The sequence below is a fragment of the Sturnira hondurensis genome, unplaced genomic scaffold (assembly GCF_014824575.4).
Source record: "Sturnira hondurensis isolate 20B ecotype Veracruz unplaced genomic scaffold, ASM1482457v3 Scaffold0004136, whole genome shotgun sequence".
NCBI classification, from domain to species: Eukaryota; Metazoa; Chordata; class Mammalia; order Chiroptera; family Phyllostomidae; genus Sturnira; species Sturnira hondurensis.
This window is the reverse complement of record NW_028076767.1, coordinates 54,644,819-54,666,073: the sequence shown is the minus strand read 5'-3', so window position 1 is coordinate 54,666,073 and position 21,255 is coordinate 54,644,819. Positions and strand designations below refer to the sequence as shown.

The window sequence follows — 21,255 nt, the reverse complement described above, 5'->3', positions numbered from 1 at the left end:
GTCTCCCACCATGTATTGTTTTGGGTGTTTCTTGTTTGTTTGTTTGTTTGTTTTGGTGGGGGGGTGGGTCTCATCAAGAGAGAAAAGTTCCCGTCAATCACTGTGTGTGGACTAGAGCTTCATTTCGCCCACTTGCCAAGTCAGACCATAGCAGGTGGCCCATTTAGACTTCAGATCTTCACATCTTCACGTGGCTCAATCCCAGGGAATGTAAATTTAAAATATTTAGAGGAAATGTGTGCACTTAGAAAAGATGTAAACCCTGTGAAAGCGCACACCTTCATTCTCACGCCTAGCCGGCCAGCTCCAGTTCCCAGAGGCAGCCGCTGCTGCTGGCCCCTGTGTGTCCTTCTGGAGACCCTCTGTGCATGTGCGGGTGTGAATGTTTGCATATGCTTATGTGTGCACGTGTGTACAACCGTGTGTGCATGTTACAGATACGGTTTGAGTAATGGAAAGTCAGTTTCCGTTTTTCATCTCTCCCACCTCTTTGTCTTCCAATAGGAACACAATCCTTTTGACCCCCTTCTCGACTCCATAATTCTCAATCCCGCCGCACACGAGTCTCACCTGGTGAGCTTTGACAACCAGCACCCGAGCCGCTGACCCCAGGCTCGTTAGGGCGGCCTCCCTGGGAGGGGCTCAGGCTTCCTGTGGCGCAAGGGCTGGGAACTCATCCTGCGCAGTGGCAGCGGGCCTGGCAGACCTCCGAGTCTGAGTGGGGCGGGCCTGCCAGGACCCGAGTGTGGAGTGCGCCTGATGAGGAAATGTAGAATAATGGATCTCATGCACATTTAAGGTGAACCCTGCCAGCTTGCTTTTGCCTGCAGCTGCCTCACTGCTTCCTTCTCCCGGGCCAGGCAGCTGGGCAGGGACCTTTGTTCTGCACGTGTCGGGAATTGCATTCGGTGCACTCACCGGGGCAGAGGTGGCGGCCCCCAGGGCTGCAGGAGTAACGGACTTCCAGGACAGAGTGAAGTGAGAAGAGACTATTTAGGGTGCTTAGTGACTAAACCTCTATTTCGCAACCACTTCGCTTGTATGGTAACAGCATACGGTGGGGCCGAGAGGAAATTAATGATCGCAGGGCCTGGGCTCCTCCCAGGCGGAGTGTTCCAGGAGTGCTGCGAGGCTAATTAACCAGCTAGCAAGGAAAGCGAAAATAGATGAGGGAATGGGTTTCTTCCCACAGTGGCCCAGAACTGCGTGTAGACCTACATATACTATTTTTGTTTTTTCCTATTAAATATGCAAAATGACGTAATATTGAAGGCTTATGTCAATAGCCTTTTCTCAGGGGAGCCTCATCAAGAGCGTGGACTGTGAGTTGACATTCAACTTGGCCATTTGCCACCTTCCTCCAGCAAGATATATGATGCTTCCTGTGCCTCAGTTTTCCTTACTGCAGGAGGGGCGCGAGATCAGTGCCTACGTCATAGAGTGGCTGCGAGGGTGTGAGATCATACATGGGAAGAGCTGGAAACCTGGTCCCAACACACGAAAAGAAACACGTAGTTTTTCTTTTAAAGTGTTACCCCTCTGGGGGCTTGGGAGTGGGAATTTTTCTGAGTTCATAATTAAAGCTAAGCAGCTCTGCATGTTGACATTCCTTCAAGGGAAATCTTTGACAATTAGAGAGGAAAAGCCAGTCTGTTTACTCACCATCCGTTTCAGTGTAAAGTACGTTTGGTTCTATAACTGTTGAGTATTAAGAATAAACTGTGAAGATAGCACTTACTGATTCTATTTAGGATCCTCTTGGAAGAGTTTTGCAGACAAAAGGCTAACCATGTCCTATTGACAAGGTCCTTCTGTATCGTGAGGGTTCACCGCTTTGGTGCCTCTTAGCGGTATTGTTTGACAACAAGTCAGGACTGTGTGAATAATGCTTTGGAAAATTGCTTTCTCAGGTGCATTAATATTTCTTTTTGAAAATGCACATTAACCATCAGTCTGGCCGGATACTCGGGGAGATCCTGTAAGATGTAAAACGGTTTAGAGTGCTTTCAGTTTCAGAGAGTGACTTCTGAAGTTGCCAGGAATGATATTGGATCTTGTGGGAGGACATCTCTTCCAATATTCTAGGTTTCTGTAAATATATGAGTTATATGGTTATAAAACCTTATGTTGGAAAATATGTTTAAGAAACATTAGTGCACTCCAGGCAGGGACCACATAAAAGATGCCAAAACGTTTAATGCCCTAGTTAAGTGTCTCACCCAAGCCCTGTTTTCTGGAACTGGGTAAACAGAATGTCTTTTCTCTTTCTATTCTGAGCTTTAATCCCCCCCCCCCCCCATCTAGCCACTTCAACAGAACGATAAATGGAAATTTTATTTCCTGCATCTGCAGACCTATTTACCTGAATGTCTGAGCTCGCCCTTGCCTTTCTCAGGTCTACTCTTTCTTGAAATGTGCTTTTACTTTCATCTTCCTGTCTCTATTCCCTCCTTTTTTTTTTTTTAAAGCCTTCTCTAATCCTGCACTCCATGTGCTTTAATCTGTAACACTGGACTTTGCTTGCCATTCTGCATAGCTGCCTTTAAACTTGCATTATCTTCCAGAGTTGTATTTTCTTTCATTATGCATTTAAATCCCTTGCCACAGTCTGAGTAGTGGAAAAAAATAAAGAACTGTTATCAAAAGCCATTTCTGCCCATTTAAAAGGTCTACTTGGATGGCTTTACCCCCTTTGATAATTCCATTATCTTTGCGGACTGTGCCTTGGATTTACAGTTCTGTTGTGTGTATGCATGTGTATGTACTTGTATTTACCACCGACAGGAAGAACTTTATGCCCTGTGCCCTTTCAGGTCTTGTATTTTTGGAACTTGGAGAATTGATGATTTTAAAATGAGAAAAGGGGTGTATATGTGTATAAACAAATGACAGAGACTGTATGTGACCTGTATAGCAAAAATTTGCTGACCCCTTATGGATTTAACTTATTTAAAGCATGTCTGTTTGCGGGACAAAACCTTTTCACCGCCCCCCCCCCCCCCCAAAGTAAAGTGCTCAATTGTGGAGAATCGTGAGTACGTTAGAGCCTGGGCTGGGCAGTTGGGGAGACTTTGAAGGAAAGTTCTAGCTTTCTGTCTGGGAAACGGTGCAACTGGACTAGATGCTCTCTGCGATTAAAGGCGCGTTGGGCTGGGTGTGAGTGGCTCTGGTGTGTAAGTGTTCCATGGGAAACACCTGCCAGTGGAACTGGAGGAGGCATGGTAAATCCTTCGTGGTTGATACCATGGCTCTCCTGCTCTGGAGAGGGCGAATGGTCCTCCCTGGCCTGGGCCATTCTGCTGCTGCAGCAGGCAGTGTGCTTCCCATCACATTACTGAGGTGGAAATAGTACAGATCACAGTTAAGAGAAAAACATCTATTCCGGGCTCAAAGCAATGTGCCAGCTGTGCTGGCTGTGGCCGTGAAATGTTTTTAATTCCTCTTAAACCTCTTTAAGCATTTGCTGAGGAATGTTAAATCAACCAGAGAATTTTTGGTGTTATGTTGCCCAGACCGGTATTGTATAGCTCTCGTGGGTGCCCCTGAGAGATTTTCGCTTTCCACCACTGGCGTCGTCTGCATCCCTGTGATGCTTTTGGACTGACTTTGACCTGAACCCCTTTGCCCTTGTGCAGTTAAAGCACCAGACTCAACAGCTTCTCTCTTGAGCTTCTCAACCACTGGATCACCCCATGTGCTCTGTGCCATCTGTTCACACATCAAACTTCTCTTTCTTTGTGATAAAAGGAAGCTGGAAGTTAGGGATCTTTCCTTGTATCTTCAAAACAAACCAACAGAACAACATGTTTAGCACTGATATTATAGTGCAGAGTTAAAGTAAACTGGAAATAGAAGCCCTTCTTCGTGCCCCCCCCACCCCTCAACCCCATCTCTAAGTCCGGTTTGTTGCTGACCACGTAAAACCAGAGGCTGAAGCACAGCTGCTTGGAGGGCTGAAGGTCCTCGTGGGTACGGCATGCTTTGGAGATTCGCCCCCACCAGACTTGCGGTTCATGAAAATATTTGTTCTGCTTAATGTAAACAAAGTTTATGGGCAGACTTTGTAAGTAGAAAACTCTTAATTCTCTTTTTACCCTTGAACCCCCAGTTTCTCCTGTATCCCATTAGAGAATACTAAGTAAGAAAATCCTTTCTCAGTAATGGGCTTTACTTTTTATTTCTGGTATTGTCACAATACATGCATTTCTTCCTAATTTTGCATTCCCATCCAAATCAAGGGGCTCAAAATCCGGGTTGCCATGTTTTTGTATAGGTCAGAAATACTCATGTGTGAGTAGCAAAGACTGTGCCTTCCTTGTCAGAATGCCTGCCCCTGCCTGGCCAGGGCATTGACCACCCTGGTCAGTGACTTAGGCAGCTCAAGGGCAGCCCCAGGGCAAGGCTGTTCCCTTCAAACCACAAGGAAAACCACTGTCACCTCTTCAAGGGCCCATCCCGCATCCTGTGTTCAGAGCCCCCTGAGGTTGTAGGTTGTGGCATTAGTGCTTTCCAAGGTCTTGTCTGTCTCCTAGTGTTTCTTGCTAAACATCCAGGAATGGCCAGGTGCTGTTCTCGCAGGCACAGCACTTGTTTGTATTCCCAAGGCGACACTGTTGTGATAGGGACTGGTCGTGACCACCAAGTATTGGCCCAGAGAAAACAACTGCCCCTTCTGCTTTCACAGGTCTCCCTGATGTAGGGGGCCAGCGGGGGTAGGCCTTATGATACACTTTTAGCTTTGCCTTAAGATCCATTTCATTGCCAGACAGCTGAAGAAGAGGCAGCTGGGAGACATCATGTCATTCCTCAAGACCTCGGAAGGCGGTTTTTATAAGATTTTAGGCATGACTGTGGTGGCGTGAGGCTGGCTCCTGGGTCCTGGGGATTGGAGGTGGAGGTATCGCACAGTGCAGACGCAGCAGGGCGGAGGGTTGCAGGAGGACCAGCTTGGGGACATGGCTATTCACGTGGACTTAGGAGGTAAGGAGCTCCCCTAACTCCCCCTTGCTTCCTTCCATCAGGGAGAGACTTGTATTTGTCTTGAGCATTTGCGTGGATGTTCTTGTTTTTGAAAACTCCTGGTAATTCTTGTTTTTTTTTTTTTTCCTTCAAATATCAGTCATTTTGGCTTTTAATGATAAATCTTCAGTTTCCAAGTTTATTAAAACCCTTTCAAGCGTAGCCAGCTCAGGTGAGACTGACGCTACTTTGCTGATGTTGCCAGCTTCCCCGTCCTGGCACTGTGGCTTTTCTGGTCACAGTGCGGGTGGTTTTGAGCTGCCTTTGAAAGTCAGGCTTCAGCTTGTTTGCCTCTTTTAAATGCCACCCCCTCCAGGTCTGGTGGGGCGACTCCCGTCTTTGCCACCCCTGCTAAGAGGAAAAACAAGCACGGGGACGCAGTTTGAACTGGATGGTTTGGGTCATATCCCCTCTGAGCCTTGTGCACAAACAAGGACCTGCCGAAAATGAGTCCCTGCCTGTCTAGTCAGCCCTCGGGTCACATCCAGGCCTTGAGTGCTCAGTCTGGAAGCGGGGTAGGGGTCGCTGGGACGGCATCTGCCAGACCCATTTGCTTGTGGAATACTGCCTACACTTTCCAGTTCTGTTGTACGTTAAAGCTTGAAGATGTTTTTAATAATCAGGGTAATGATTTACCTCCTCTGCTTGCGCTTCCTCAGTTGCCTCTCCGTGTAGGCCAGGGGAGGAGGTGGCGGGTCTGAGGGGAACCGTAGGAGGGGAGGGCCCGTGATCTGACAACTTGAGGATGGACTTGGCTGTCTTTTTTTTCCTCAGTGAGGCTGGTCCCTGCACATTTCCTTCCATGTATACTCTCCTCACTGTGATGGCACCTTTGTATTTTTTCTTTGGATCTGTTTACTCTAGAATGTTTAATTTCATAACGGTAAGCTTGTTTGTCTGAAGTACATTTAGGGCCTGAATGCCAAGAAGAACCTGCTTAAGAAGTGAGCCATGGTTCCAGTCTGTGACTGAGGGTTTGGGCTGGTTGAGTTACAAGATGGCCCACCTTGTGTGGTGGGAAGTGTGAACGGCATCAGATAGGAGCTGTGTGGGGCTGGGGAGGAACGTCGAAGCGTGCTAGAGCTTCAACACCGACCAATACTTGGTCATTATTACTGGAGAGAAGTGGTGGGAGGCCAGCGAGTTGTGGGATGGATCTTGGTATTTGAGTCTATTCTACTGGTACCTATAAGTGAGGCCAGTAACCCCCTCCTTTACTTTAGGCTGAAATCAAAGCTGTTTGTGAGTCATTCATACTTGATTTTGGTCTAATCTCAGATCAGTGCATCGAAAGGGTATGAGGCAGTTTATTGATGCTCGAGTGGGTGAAACCTGAATTTTCCCTTACAGGGTCAAAAGTCGTAAGAGTGGTAGAGAAAACAGTTATTAAAAATTCATCACATACATATGATATATGGGAATTACATTCTAAGAATGTAGTTCTTAGGAATTAAACTTGCTTCTACCTGGAATAGATGATCTAACCTAAGCTTTGTTTTCTCCAGGAAGTGACTTAGGTCCAGACACGTCCCCCCCATCCCTGCCTCCTGGTGCTGGCGGTGACTTTTCTGTGAGCAGTCTTCCTGTAGCAGATGACACCTACAGGGTGAGCTTGGCCAAAGGCGTCTCCATGTCTCTGCCTTCATCACCTCTGCTGCCTCGACAGTCTCACCCGGTGCAGTCAAGATCAAACAAAAAATCCCCAGGTAAACGAGCCGCAAACAGCACCCAGACCAGTGGTCTTGGTTATCATGCAGGAATATGTGGGTGGAAATGAAGCAAAACTAGAGCCTATAAGAAGTCTGAGAGCAGGTTTTTTTCTTTGTTATAGTAACTTATGAAAGAAAGAAATCTTTTTTAAAATTACAAGTAGATTCATTTCCTTAGTTAAACATATAAAGTATATTGATTACTGAGGCTAGACTTTTACAAAGATTCAAGATCTTGTTATCAGTATTAATATTAACCATTGATTTGGGGGTTTTCTTGCTCATGAATTAGGAAACACTTTAATTCAAACACATTGTGGTGCATTTAAAGGATTTGGATTTTGTCAAATGTAATCTGATAAGTTATTACTACCAAGTGTTCTATACTGATGTATTTTTCTTGATTACATCATCCAGCATTTGAATGGCTATAAAATTGTGAAAATTCCGCCTTGTAAAGTGTCGGGGGAAAGGGACTTCTGGGTTACTTGTTTAAAATACTTTTCACTTTCCTCCCTCATGCTCACCAACTTGTTATACTTACCATTCCCAGTGAAAGCCCAACATTACTTAGCTCGGAAAGGTTATGAATCAGATGTGGGGAAGGCATTTCCAGAATGCTGACACCAGGAGTCACACAAGTTCTTTGGTCCTTGAGGTTGGCTTGAGTGTGAGTTTACTGAGGGTCGGGCAGTTTGGGGCCTTGTTACAGGCCACTGCAGGTTCTTCTCATGTATGTGTAAACATGTTTGGGATTAGTGTAAAATGTGCCCTGGGCTGATAAAATTGGTGTCTCTCTTTCTGGTTTCCTAAACATTTGTATTTCTTATTGTCATTTGCACTATTTCTGAATCATTTAGTGGATATTTGCAGTTTGTGGGGAAGTAAAATTAGGAAGGCAACTCTTAAGGCTTTGAATGTTTGAAGTGGTGCTCTGAATTGGTGAGTGTCCAAAGTATTTTGTTCTGGAGATTTCTTATTTTGGACAACATTGTTTACAATTCAGTCATTAGCTGGAACTTGGAAACCTTTTTGGTATGAAGCAATTTCCTATGCCAAGGAATTTGACCTGTTTATCAGTATTTAGGGAAATTCCTGGAATGTCCATTCTTCCTTCTCTTTGCCGCCCCCCCTACCGTTGTATCTCTTGTCAGAATTCTTCTCTTCTCTTGAATCGCGGTTTCCACACTGCCTTTCTTGCTGGCTGCCCCCTGGAATGACTCCTTTTCTAGAAATTGTGCACAGCATTTTCCTTTTCCTTTTATCAGCCACGTCATTTGTCCTTTTTTCTTAATTAGTGCACTTGTGTGCTTTGTATGTCTGATGGTTGAGGACAGGTGTTGTGTGTACTCTAAGAGTACCTCATCTCTAGGAAACAGGTAGTGGAGAGAATTCCAAACCCACCTGGACTCATAGGGGACCTCAGTTGAGGGTGATGCCCAGTACAGGGATTTGACTGTGAGCAGTTTTCTCTTCTGTGGTTTGTCCTCCTGCCAGGTGACTTGTGCCTGAGTCTTAGGACAAGCACAGACTCAAGAGACTAGGGAATACTACATTTCAGATATAATTTCATTATTAGTAACAAATTTAGTGTTTGCTTTAGTAAGACTTAATAACCTGTTTTTTTTTTAATTGAGTTTAGAGAGAGGAAGCAGGGAGGGGGGGAGAGAGAGAAACATCGATTTGTTGTTCCGCCTCATGCATTCATTGGTTGATTCTTATGTGTACCCTGACCGGGGAATTGAGCCAGCCACCTTGACATTATTGGGATGATGCTCTAACCAACTGACCTCTCAGGGCCCTGCTGACTGTTTTGAGAGGGGATATATATTGTTTTTTTCCATCTTTATTGAGATACAGTTGACACGTGTACACAATTTTATGTATGCAGTATTGGAAAATGATTATAGTAAGGTTAGTTAATACATCCATCACCTCACATAGTTACAATTCATATATTTGATTACTTAGTGGCATTTTAGTGGGACATTAGCTTAGCACTGAGTGGCGTGACAAGCCTGGGAAGCGTGGCTGTCCAGGAGGGTGTCAGAGGCTACAGCACACCAGCAGGCCAGTCCCCAACAGGCCGTGTTCCTGTGTCCTGACCAAATTGCCTATCTTTGCTTATGAGAAGATGTCCTACAGTTTCTTTTTCTCATAGGAACAAAATTTATATTTGCTAAATTCGTTGCAAGTCCTTACGAATAGAAGGAAGTAGCTTTGTAACATTCGACCTTTTACTGGATTGAAAAAAATATTCTCTGTATTAGATGCTTTTGGCCCAAATGGTAATTAAATACACTAAGCAGATGCTTCTCTAGAGGAGCAGTGCTTGTGCCATGCCCAAATGTGTGCTGGAAATTAGTGTCTCACAGTGGTGCTTTCGCTTTATTATCTTCATAATTTTGAAGTTAAGGGCAGGGGAGCTGCTTAAAAATGGCAGTGACTCAATGCATCAGACAAATAAACAGCATTTTCCCCACAGAAACACAGATTTCTGTTTAAGCCATGTTTTTGGAAAACTATCCAGAGCCCTAATGTTCTACCTGCCTGCAAAAATAGCTGACATATGGTTGTGAACGTGCACTGGGTTTAAAAATAGCCTTCTATTTAAAAAGGTAGCGCTGTTGTTGCTAATGATACAGTAAATACGGTGGGTGCTGTGTGCGCAGCAACCATAGGTACGGAGACCTCCCCCTCTGCTCCCTCCACCACAGCCCGGTCTTGTCACTGTTCACACCCAGCTCTGAAATTACCTTGACCATTTTTGTTCCCATTTTTAAGACAAGACCTCTTTTTTTCTTTCCTTCCTTCCTTCCTTCCTCCCTCCCTTCCTTCTTTCTCTCCCTCTTTCTCTCTCTTTCTCTTTCTTTCTTTTATTATGCCATTACAGTTGTCCCATTTCTCCCCTTCATTCCCCTCCACCCTGCACACCCCTCCCCCCACATTCGCCTCCTTCATGTCCATGTGTTATAAGTTCTATAGCTTCTACGTTTCCCACACTACTCTTGCCCTCCCCCCTGTCTATTTTCTCCCCACTGTCTGTGCTACTTATTCTCTGTACCTTTCCCTCCTCTCCTCCTCTCAATCCCCTGTTGCTAACCCTCCATGTGATCTCCATTTCTGTGGCTCCGCTCCTGATCTAGCTGTCTGCTTAGTTTGCTTTGGTTTTAGGTGTGGTTGTTAATAACTGAGTTTGCTGTCCTTTTACTGTTCATATTTTTTATCTTCTTTTTCTTAGATAACTCCCTTTAACATTTCATGTAATAAGGGCTTGGTGATGATGAACTCCTTGAATTTGACCTTATCTGAGAAGCACTTTATCTGCCCTTCCAGTCTAAATGAATGCTTCGCTGGATAGAGCAATCTTGGATGTAGGTCCTTTCCTTTCATGATTTGGAATACTTCTTTCCAGCTCCTTCTTGCCTGGAAGGTCTCTTTTGAGAAATCAGCTGACAGTCTGATGGGAACTCCTTTGTAGGTGACTATCCCCTTATCTCTTGCTGCTTCTAGGATTCTCTCCTTCATTTTAATCTTGTCTAATGTAATTATGATGTGCCTTGGTGTGTTCCTTCTTGGGTCCAGCTTGTTTGGGACTCTGGACTTCCTAGAAGTCTGTTTCCTTTGCCAGACTGGGGAAGTTCTCCTTTATTATTTGTTCAAATAAGTTTTCCACTTGTTGCTCTTCCTCTTCTCCTTCTGGTACCCCTATAATTCGGATGTTGGAACATTTAAAGATGTCCTGGAGGTTCCTAAGCCTCTCCTCATTTTTTTGAATTCTTGTTTCTTCATTGTTTTCTGTTTGGTTGTTTCTTTCTTCCTTCTGGTCCACTCCATTATTTGAGTCCCAGTTTCCTTTCCATCACTATTGTTTTCCTGTGCATTTTCCTTCATTTCACTTAATGTAGCCTTCATTTGTTCATCTAATTTGTGACTAAAATCAACCAGTTCTGTGAGCATCCTGATCACCAGTGTTTTGAATTGTGCGTCTGATAGGTTAGCTATCTCTTGGTCACTTAAAAGTATTGGCTCTGGGGCTTTGATCTGTTCTTCTGTTTGAGTCAAAATTTTTTGGTCAGGTCAAGCCTGTTATGTGTGAGGGGTGGAGCCTTAGGTGTTCACCAGGGTGAGGCAACCCAGTCACTGGGTTGTGATGCTGTATGTGGGGGCAGGGTCAGAGAGGGAGCAATGGCACTTGTTCTGCTCTCTCTTAGATTTTGGTCCCCTCTGCCACTTTCCATAAACAAATTGTGCCCTTCTGGTGCTGGCTCCCGTGTAGGTGGGCTTGTGTATGTTCCAGGACCTGTGGGTCTCTCCAACAAACTCTCCTGTGAGGCTGGGAGCCTCTCCCAGCAACTTAACCTCTGAAAGTTTTTTCACTTGGTGCTTTTAGGCTTTAATTCTCATTGCTGGGCCCCTCCTGGGTTGCGCTATCTGTCTTGCTGCCCGCTTTCACCTGGTTTTTCTGTGTGTGAATGTGTGTCTGAGGTCAGCCAGCTGCCTTGTACACCTCACTGGGTCTGCTCGTTTTCTCCCTGCACCGGGTCTGACAACCACCACCTTTTCCTGCTGGGACTCCTGTCCGCCGGCTGCTGACTCTGCCCCTCTTTTGGTTCTGGATGAATGGTTCCTTGTTGTTGGACTTCAGTACAGTTCAATTTTCTGTCCTGGTTGTGTTTTTGTTTCTAAATCTTTGTTGTCCTTAAATTTGGTTGTGCGAGGAGGTACAGTGTTTCCACCTAGGCCTCCAACTTGGCTAGAAGTGCCCCCTTCTCTGTCTCTTTTAAGAAGGTGCTTAAGAAAAGAACAAACCTAAACCTGTTTTACTTGTTTTAATAGAAAGTCTTCACTGACTGATGCTAATAAAGAAACTGTCAAGGACCAACACTGTTATTCTAGGAAAGGTCAAATACTATAAACCGTGTAATAGGCACTCACACACCCTGTTTTAATGAAAGTTTGTGTACTGATGCAACTGGTGATTAGCTCTCTGACCATGGGAACTTGGGGCCAGAGATGATTTTATTAACCTTGCAATGCTCTGTTTTTTAGGGTGATTGAGTTTCTTACATTCCACTTATATTGCTAATTTTTAAATTTACTTTTGTACTTCCTTGTTCCATTTGTTTATATGGTGTTTTTTGTTTTTATTTTTATTTTTTTACTGCTAGTCGAAAGATGCAGTTTTTCTGAGTATTTTACATTTATTTTTTTTCTAAATGGAGAATACATTTTCTGGTAATGAAAACAAGGACCAGTATCCATTAAAGTAATTCTGTGGCTGGTGCAAGCCTTTTTGGATTAAGAATTCATTAATATTTGTAATGTATCCTTTTGTCTCCCAGAGAAGAACATAGCCCATTTCCTGTGGCTTGTTTATTACTAATATCATTAGTTACTTTATATTTGGATTGCATTTCCCAAGTCCCTTTAGGACCATTCTGAAACAATCAAAAGGCACTGCACCCTTGAGAAGCAGCCTTTTAAAGTACTGAGATGGCTAGGATGGCAGATGGTGACAAGTGGGTGACACTGCTGTTCTTGTCCTCGTTTGTGTGGGGTGACTGGGTCCTGCTGGTGCTTCGCACCTTGCTGCCTCCAGTTCCAGGGCCGTGTCCTTTGACAGAGCTGATGTAGCAGTTTTAAAAAGCCCTCTAGCTGGCTGTTTAAGGGAAAAACCTCAAAGCTGACAGGCTATAAAGTGGAAGTCATCCTGCCCTTTGATTCTTCCCTGTGAGTTAATGTCTTCCAGGGCCTGCCCTCGCTCACCCCTCAAGACTGTTTCTTGTAGGAAATTGGAAGTCCCAGCATGGAAACAGAACTACTCTCAGCAGTTTGATTTCTCTAGTTTTTTTTTTTTTTTCTTTAAAACTAGTTCACCTAAACCTGAGACCACAAGTGCTAAGCCTTCCCCCCTTGATAGCATATCATACGACAGTTTCCAGTTTGCCTGAAGAACTTGATGTTTAATGTCCATTTTTTCAGTATTCCATAATGGAGTTCTCACTAGTTTCCAGTTTTGAGATACTTGTTATTTTGGGGGTTTTTAAAAAGACATTGATTTTAGAGAAAGAGGAAAGTGGGGGGGGAGGGGGAGAGAGAGAGAGAAGAAGGAAACCTTGATTTGTTGTTCTACTTATTATGCCTTCAGTTGGTTGATTCTTGTATGTGTCCTGACTGGAGAGTGAACCTGCATCTTGGGATATCAGGACAATGCTCCAAACCGCTGAGCTACTCATTCAGGGCATTAGGTTTTCTGTTTGTTTGTGTTTATAGCATAAGCCAAAATGTTTTGTTATGAATGAATGTTATGCATTATCTCATAATTCATCATTCAATCTCATAATGGGAGTTTGTTTTGCTACTAAATGCCTGTAAATTTTTCAGTTTTAATTGTGGTAAAATGCACCTAAAATTTACCATCTTACTCCTTTTTCATGCACAGTTCAGTGGTGGTAAGTACATTCACATTGTTGTGCAACCGGTCTCCAGAACTCCGGTGTGAATATTTTTTCCAGTAATTTTTAATGCACAGCTGGTATCTTAACAGTAGCAGGTTCCCAAAAGTGGAATTACTGACCTCAGTGGGCTGCATTTTTAAGGATTCTAGAAACATACTGTCGAGTCATTCTGCAGAAAAGCCGTATTGATTGCACATCCCCTGTGGCATTCTTTGGGAGGCTTCTTTTTGACGTTAACCTCTTCGGGGAATAGTCTTAAATGGATGGTACTGGTAGATGCTTCGGGCTGAGTGTGGGATACTGAGAATTAGGAAGAGGAAGCTGAGAGAAATCATTCTGTGACCTTCCTCTTTTGAACTTCTCTCTATGCTTCTCAGACAACTTTAATTTTCTTTCTTTCTACAAGACTGTCAGGGGAAATATCACAGCTGAGCTGAATCAAGTTCATGGTCAGAAACAACATTCAGCTGGCTCCCAGTCCGAGCTGCAACCCCACAGTCCCTGTTTGCTGGTGAGGATCATGGAGGACCATTGAGAAGTTGGGGCTGGCAAGGCCTCTATAGTAGCCGTCCCCAACCTTTTTGGCCCCAGGGACGTGTTTCGTGAAAGACAGCTTTTCCATGGGCTGGGGTGGGAGGGATGGTTTGGGATGATTCAAGCTCACCCACCTCCTGCTGCATGCCCCAGTTCCTAACGGGCCCAGACCATTACGGGTCCTTGACCCAGTGGTTGGGGACCCCCACTCTATAGCATATCCAGTCAGGCCTCTTTGCAGATGAGGAACCAAAGATCGCTCATCTTTACGGAACTTGCCCCAATGTACAAGCTATTGGTGGAGCTTGGCCTCAGCCCAGGTACCCCCTGTCTGTCTCTGGCACATTGTCCTATGCCAGCCTGCATTGTTTTGCATGTCCATTTTGACATATGTCATTGATGACGTGGCTTTGTGTTCTTTGTGGTGGCATGTACATGGGGCAGCCAGAGGCTCACAGTTGTGTACATGGTGTCTGTCTGGCTTGTTCTAAGGAAGGTGAATGAAACGGGAAATGCACGGCCCCAGCAAGCTAGTTCTGGGCTCTGCTTTCACCTCTGGGTGGTCAGGGCCACAGCCAGGGATCTGACCTTCAGCAAGGACAGTTCCTCTTGCTGTGGTGAGTAGGACAGCACTGTTTGTTTTCTCCTGGAGATTTGCTACATGGAAGCCTCCTCCACGGAGTAGGCGGCCCTGCCTGCGCTTACTGCCGTGCTGAGCCATGACAGGAACACCTGCACTTTCTGCTCTGCATTCACACATTTGCTCCACTGGGAGCCTGAGGACCTCTGAGTGCCATTTATTCTGCTGCCCCTGCGTCCTGGTTCACCCGTATACAATCTGGCAGTTCCTTGACACCAGCTCAGAGTTTTAAAGAATACCGATGCCTGCTCCGGACCTTCAGAGATCCTGATTTAATGGTGTATGGAGCCTGCCCTGGGCCCTGGGGTTTTTTTAAAGCATCCCAGGTGGTTCTAACGGGTAGCCTAGTTTAAGAGCCACTGATAAATAATGGAAGTATCTCATAATTCCTTTTTAGGGAAGGTAAATATAAATACATAGGTATTTATCTTTATTTTCTAAATTTTAAAAATGACATTTGAGGAGGGACACAGAGTACAAACATGTACAAAATAAAGGTACAGCAGATCTTGGTTCCCTCTGCACCCTCCGGAAAAGGACTATTTTCGACCCGTGGTTGCACATCTTTCCCGTCTCGTTTCTGCAGCCCAGAAGCACTGGTGCCTTCGCCCCTCCCCCAAGCACCAGGCGCAAGAGGTTCCCAGTGTTCCCCTCAGGGAAGGATTGCAGGAGAACATTCTTGAATATTAATATTTAAAGGCATTTCGGACATTTGCATTGAACAGACTGTAAAAATGGGATGACTGGGTGAAAGCATTGATGTTGAGAATGAATGGTTTTATAGTTATTGATCATTTGTACTTTTTTCTTTGGAGAATTTTTTTGTAATAGTTGTCCTCTGTTCTACGAGGGCAATATGCGTTTCTTCCTGAGTGATCACAGCTTTCTTATTGTTTGTTTTAAGGCTATTAGTCAAGGAAGTTATTAAAAATGTTCCCTAGTTCATCATTTTCCATTTAATTAGGTTTACAGTGTTTTATGACTCACAGAAGTTTTTTGTTTTCTCAGTTTAAATTTAAATATTTTTTCATTGTGATTTATCCCATTGCATTTCTTAAAAACAGCTTTATTGAGATACTTTACATACAATGTAATTCATTCATTTAAAGTTTACAGTTCAGTGTTGCTGTTTTTTTTTTCTTGGCATTTTTACAGGGTTGTGCAATCATCGTCACAATCTAATTTTAGAACATTTTTATCTCCCTTAAAAATTTCTCATTAGCACTCACTGCACATTCCTTCCTACCTCCCCTCCCCCCGACCCTAGCCTTTAACAACCACTAATCTGCTTTCTGTCTCTACAGTTGGCCTATTCTGGGCATTTCATATAAATAGAATCATACAATATGTAGTCTTTTGTGACTAGCTTCCTGCATGTAAGAATGTCTTCTAGGTTTATCCATGTTGTAGCATGTGTTACTACGTATTTCATTCCATTTTATTACCACCTATTTTATTCCATGTTTGTGCCACTCTTTAAAACGCCATTCTTCAGTTTATGGATGCTGGGGTGTTTTCTACTCTTGTCTACTGTGGATAATGCTGCTGTGACCATTTGTGTGTGTGTCATTTCTGTGTGGATGTACCTAGTACCTAGCAGTAGGATTGCAGGATCACGTGGTAACTCTGCGTACCCTGTCCAGGCACTGCCAAATGGCTTTACTGAGTAACTGCCCTGTTTCGTGTTCTAATCAGTGGAGTATGAGGTTTTCGGTATCTCTACACCCTTGCATTTATTATGGTCTGTTTTTCAGATTATAGCCATTCTAGTGCATGTGAACTGGTATGTCATTGTAGCTTTATTATTAAGATGTAAGAATTCCTATTACATGCTAGATGCAAGTTACACAGTATGCAAAGGTTCTGTTCTGTGGGGCTTCTTTTTCATATTCATGATAGTATTATTTCACGCACAACATTTTTTTTATTTTGAGGTAGTCCCATTTATTTATTTTATTGCTGTCCTTTGATGTCTTATCTAATAAACCATTGCCTAATCCAAGTTCACAAAGACTTAAACCTTTGTTTTCTTCTAAGAGTTTTGTAGTTTTCACTCTTCCATTTAGGTCTGTAATCCCTTCTGTGAGTTAAGTTTTGGGGGGTGTGGTGTGAGGTCGGAGCCAGCTTCATTCTTTCACACGTGGACACCCGTTGTTCCAGCAGCGTGTATTGAAAAGGTCATTCTTTTCTCACTGAGTGGTCTTTGATCGACCAGGCCATTGCTGTGCCCTAAACCAGCCCTGTTGTTCCACTCATTCCTTTGCTTCCTCTCTTCCCTATGCCCTAGGTCAGAGCTTTCCTGGTTAGAGTTGGCCTCGGCCCGGCTCCCATCTCTGCCTCATCCAGACCCCCTTCCTGTCTGTCCCTTACCCTCTGTGAGAAAGAACTTCCTGCTGCAGACAGCTCTGTGCGTCTCCTTCGTCTGCCCTGACATTCTCCAAGCTGTTGCCTTTGTTTGGGTCTTGTCTTTGCTTCCCCCTTGGAGGCCTGGAATCCAGGCTCTAATCACTCCTTCAGTTATCCCTGGGAGGGGTGTAGATATGTTCCTGTTAAAATGAGTAAGATTTTAGTGGTTGGCATTCATCAGCTCCGTGTGATTGGCTGAAAACACTAATGGAAACCACAAGTCAAATGGGACACCACCTTACATTTATAACTCTAGTCACACACCTTCCCCTTCTCCGGAGAGGACTGGTGCTTTAGCTGAAGGTCCCACCCCTCTCTCAGGGCTTTGCTCTCCTCAGGCAGTGGGCAAAGGGGAGTGGGTCTGAAACTGGGTCTGAAACTGGGTCTGCTGGTGGCCTCCTCAGCCCTTGTTTCTGTGCCCCTGTCACTCTCCTGCTTTCTCAGGCTTCGGGGACTCTTGCTGCATGTTTCCAGCCACCCAAGGTTAATGGTGACGGGAGGTTGTATCCGGTCACACCTTACAGCAGTGTCAGCGGCACCTGTGGTTGTGTCAGATGGCGGCTGGAGCAAACCCAAGCCCATGCTTAGGAATGGGTGTTTTTATCTCAAGAAAATTGATGGGGGCAGAGGTAGTGGAGGTGGGAATCTTATTTTCATTGTTTCTGATTCACAGAGAAGCAGAAGTCCATGGAGGCTGTTGAATCGGCATCTGACATTAATGAATGTTAGTGTAACGTAGAAACAGAAGATTGACATTCCAGCTTGAATCCTCCAGTTTGTTATGAAACAAGAGAGTGTGTGTCAGCAGGCGTGGCTGGCGGTGTTCCAGGCAGGGGCAGGGATGCATGTGCCGCGCTGAAGTGGGGGACTGAAGCGAGCAGCACCGTGATCCCTGGAAGAGAGGCTAGTAAGAGCTACAATGCTTTACAAAGGAAAAATGGGACCACCAGGAAGTCCTCATCATTAGGGCCTGGACTGTAGAAACCGGCAGGCTGTGCGCCTCTGGGCTTACGAAGGGGAACTAGCTAACAGTGTTCCCCGTGGAACCCTCTGTCTGCACAGGGCTTCTGAGAAAGAACAGCTCGGGAAACTTCGGCAGAGTTGTGGCTTTCTTCACTCCCATTACCAGCAAAATCCTCTTTTATTGGTCAGAGGCCCTAACTGGCGGATAATGAGTTCACTGAGTTCACATCTTTAAGAGTAGATTTTAGGTTTTCGAGCAGTTTTAGGTTCCCAGCAAAGCAGAGTGAAATGTACAGAGATTTCCCATAGCCCTTCAGCCTCCTACATGTGCACAGCCTCCCCCAGGGTCAGCGCCCCCACCAGAGTGGTGCACTTGTTAAATTGGTGCCCCCGCACTGACACAGCGTGATCCCCCAGCGCCCATGCAGCACCTTAGGGTTCACACTGATGGGGAGCATTCTATGTGAGTCTGGACAAATGTCTAATGACATGTCGCCACCATTATGGTGTCACACAGGGAGTATGTTCACTGCCCTGAGAATCCTCAGTGCTTCTCCTGTTTGTCCCTCTCTCTCCACCCCAACTCAAACCCCTGGCAGTCGGGGATATTTTTACTATTGCCACAGTTTTGCCTTTCCCAAAACATTGCATAATTGGAGTCATACAATATCTAACCTTTTCATATTTGTTTCTTTCACTGAGTAAGAGGCATTAAAAGTTCCTCCATTTCTTCATGGCTTGTTAGCTCATTTCTTTTTAGCACTGGATAATATTCCAATTGTCTGATTGTACTATAGTACTTTTATTTGTTGACCTTTAGTACTTTTATTTATTTATTTGAAGGGACATTTTAATTGCTTCCAAGTTTTAGCAGATGTTATTTAATTTTAGAGGAGAAGAGAGAGAGAGAAGCAAAGGGGGAGACATTGATCGGTTGCCTCTCGGGGGCATGGCCCGCAACCCAGGCATGTGCCCTGGCTGGGAATTGAACTGGCAACCTTTCCATTTACAGGCCAGCACTGAGTCTCCTGAGCTACACCAGCCAGGGCCTTGGCAGTTTGGAACAAAGCTGCCATCAACACCTGGTGCAGGTCTTTGTGTGGACAAAAGTTTTTATTGCCTTTGGGTAAATACCAAGGAGCACAATTGCTAGATCCTGTGTAAGAGTAAGTTTACTTTTGTAAGAAACTGCCAACTCTCTTCCAAAGTGGCTGTGCGATTTTGCGTTCCCACCAGCAGTGAGTGAGAGAGTTCCTGTTGCTCCATAGCTTCACCGGTGTTTGGTGCTGGTGGTGTTTGGGTGTGGGCCATTCTAATAGGTGTTTCCTCTTCTGAGAGGTGGGACTCTAATAATAGTGCTTCTCTTACAGGATAAGTTCGATTTACATGAAATGTAGCCTGTAAAGTGCAGGGCCTGACCCACAGACTGTCCTGGGGCGGTTGCTCTTCCGGGACCACCATCTGCCTCGGAGCTTGTCTTTGGCTTCCTTCATCTGTCTTGGTGGCCGAGAAGGGATTCCCACGGTCTCCGTCTCCTCAACTCTTTATCCTCGGCCAGATGTCCTCCAGTGGGTTCTCACCCTCGGATCTGGTTATTTTCTGGCAGGCATATGTCTTCTTGATGTGCAGCAGGCTTTGTTCCCAGTGAATAGGACTGAGAGCAGCATGAACGCCATGGCCGGCCGACGTCTGGTTTCTAATTCCAGCTTTGCCACCAAGTACTTGAGTAACACCAAGATGTGTTACTCATCTTCTTTTGGTTTGCATGTGATCCGAGATCAAAATTTTATGTCTGTAAAATTGCCCTGTGAGGGAAGCCAGCTCTTAGAACTAGTAATGCAAGTGCAAAAATTTAAGGAAGCTGTCGTTCTCAGCAGAAAAAAATAAATGTGGATGAAATACAGAGGTGGGATCCTTGGTGGTGCCCTTCCTCAATTCATGAGGCTCCCGTGAGCTCTCTGTGGAAATGAGAGACAGTGGTTCAAGAAGCTGATGGACAGGAAGTGCTCCAAAATAGGTCTAAATTTGCTCTCCAGACAATGAGTTGAGCAGTTACTTACTGACTGACTGAAACCATGCACGAGAGCACAGCTTCCGAGTTGTCCCTTCTGCAGGTCAATGATGGAGTCAGGGGAGAGGCAGGACCCTTTGTGTCAGGTTTCCCCTGGACATTCCATACATGCCCCAGAAACGCCACATGCAGACACACCGTCTCCAGATGGCACAGCTGTTCTTCCTCTGCCGTTAACAGGTTGCTGTTTATTTGGATGAGCATCAGATGAAGGAGATTGCTTGTACTTAGGTCTGCACTGCACAAGAAGTACATAACGTAGACACCAGCATCCCATTATGTAGGGGGCAAGTGGGGGCTGAGACTGGCTGAGGGAGCAACAGACATCCTCTGGAACTGCTCTAGTCTTGTAGAGCACATGCCCTTGAATACAAGTAAAGTGTCTGGGTTATAGCTCCATGGAAACACTGGACAGATGTGTCATTTGAGAATGCAGAAATATTGGCACTTCTGTCTTGGGCATTTTGATGTTTCACAAGGACTCTGGATGGTGAGGGTCTTCAGTAACCAAAAGGAAATACATGCCTGTTGAACACATCCTAGAGTCTAGTGTTAATATTTGATTTGGAAATATTTGATATGGAAATTAGAGACACTGGATTGAGGCTTACAGGCTCTCGTATCAATTAGAAAATGATTGTGGACTCCAAGCTCTTAAGCAGAAATTCAGTAGAGATAACCTTTATTGAAAATAGTTCACGTTAGCCCTGGTGGGTGTGACTCAGTGGATTGAGTGCTGGCCTGCAAACCAAAGGATTGCTGGTTCTATTCCAAGTCAGGGCACATGCCTGGGTTGCAGGCCCCAGTAGGGGCCATATGAGAGGCAACGATACATTGATGTTTCTTACCTTCTCTTTCTCCCTCTCTCTAAAATAAATAAAGCCTTTAAAAAAATAGTTCACTTTTACAAAGTAATTTGCATTTTTCCTGGTTATATAGGTTCTTTATTTTGTGTTTTTTAAAAAGGTTTTATTTTTTATTTTTAGAGAGAGGGAAAGGGAAGAAGAAAGAGAGTTAGAGAAACATCAGTATGTGGTTGCCTCTCGCGTAGCCCCCACGGGGAATGTGCCCTGCAACCCAGGCATGTGCCCTGACTTGGAATTGAACCAGCGACCCTTTGGTTCACAGCCAGCGCTCAATCCACTGCGCTACACCAGCCAGGGCTGGTTATATAATTTCTATTAGAGCCAGATGTGTGGACTTTAATATTTAAATACATATATTTATGTATTCATATATATGCATTAAAATTTACATATATATTGAAAAGATACTCAGAGTGTGTGATTTTTTTTTTGTTAGAATGTGAGGTTTGAGCAAATCTTACCTGTATTAGATAAGCTAGAACTATCTTCCCTCTCTACCCTCTAAATGAAGAGATTCTACCCAAGCTTTGTAGTGTCATGGGAAGTTGCTGGCCAGAAAAGATACATGGAGTTGGATTCAAATTTC

The 21,255-nt window shown here is 44.7% G+C and overlaps 1 protein-coding gene across 1 annotated transcript in view; it reads left to right on the top strand.

Moving 5' to 3' along the window:
• The window catches only part of TANC1 (tetratricopeptide repeat, ankyrin repeat and coiled-coil containing 1), a 221,335-nt gene that overhangs the window by 90,400 nt on the left and 109,680 nt on the right, over nucleotides 1-21,255 (top strand). Inside the window, exon 4 of the mRNA XM_037044651.1 lies at nucleotides 6,525-6,725. Within this exon, the coding sequence (XP_036900546.1) occupies nucleotides 6,525-6,725 (201 nt within the window). The remainder of the gene's footprint in view (nucleotides 1-6,524; nucleotides 6,726-21,255) is intronic.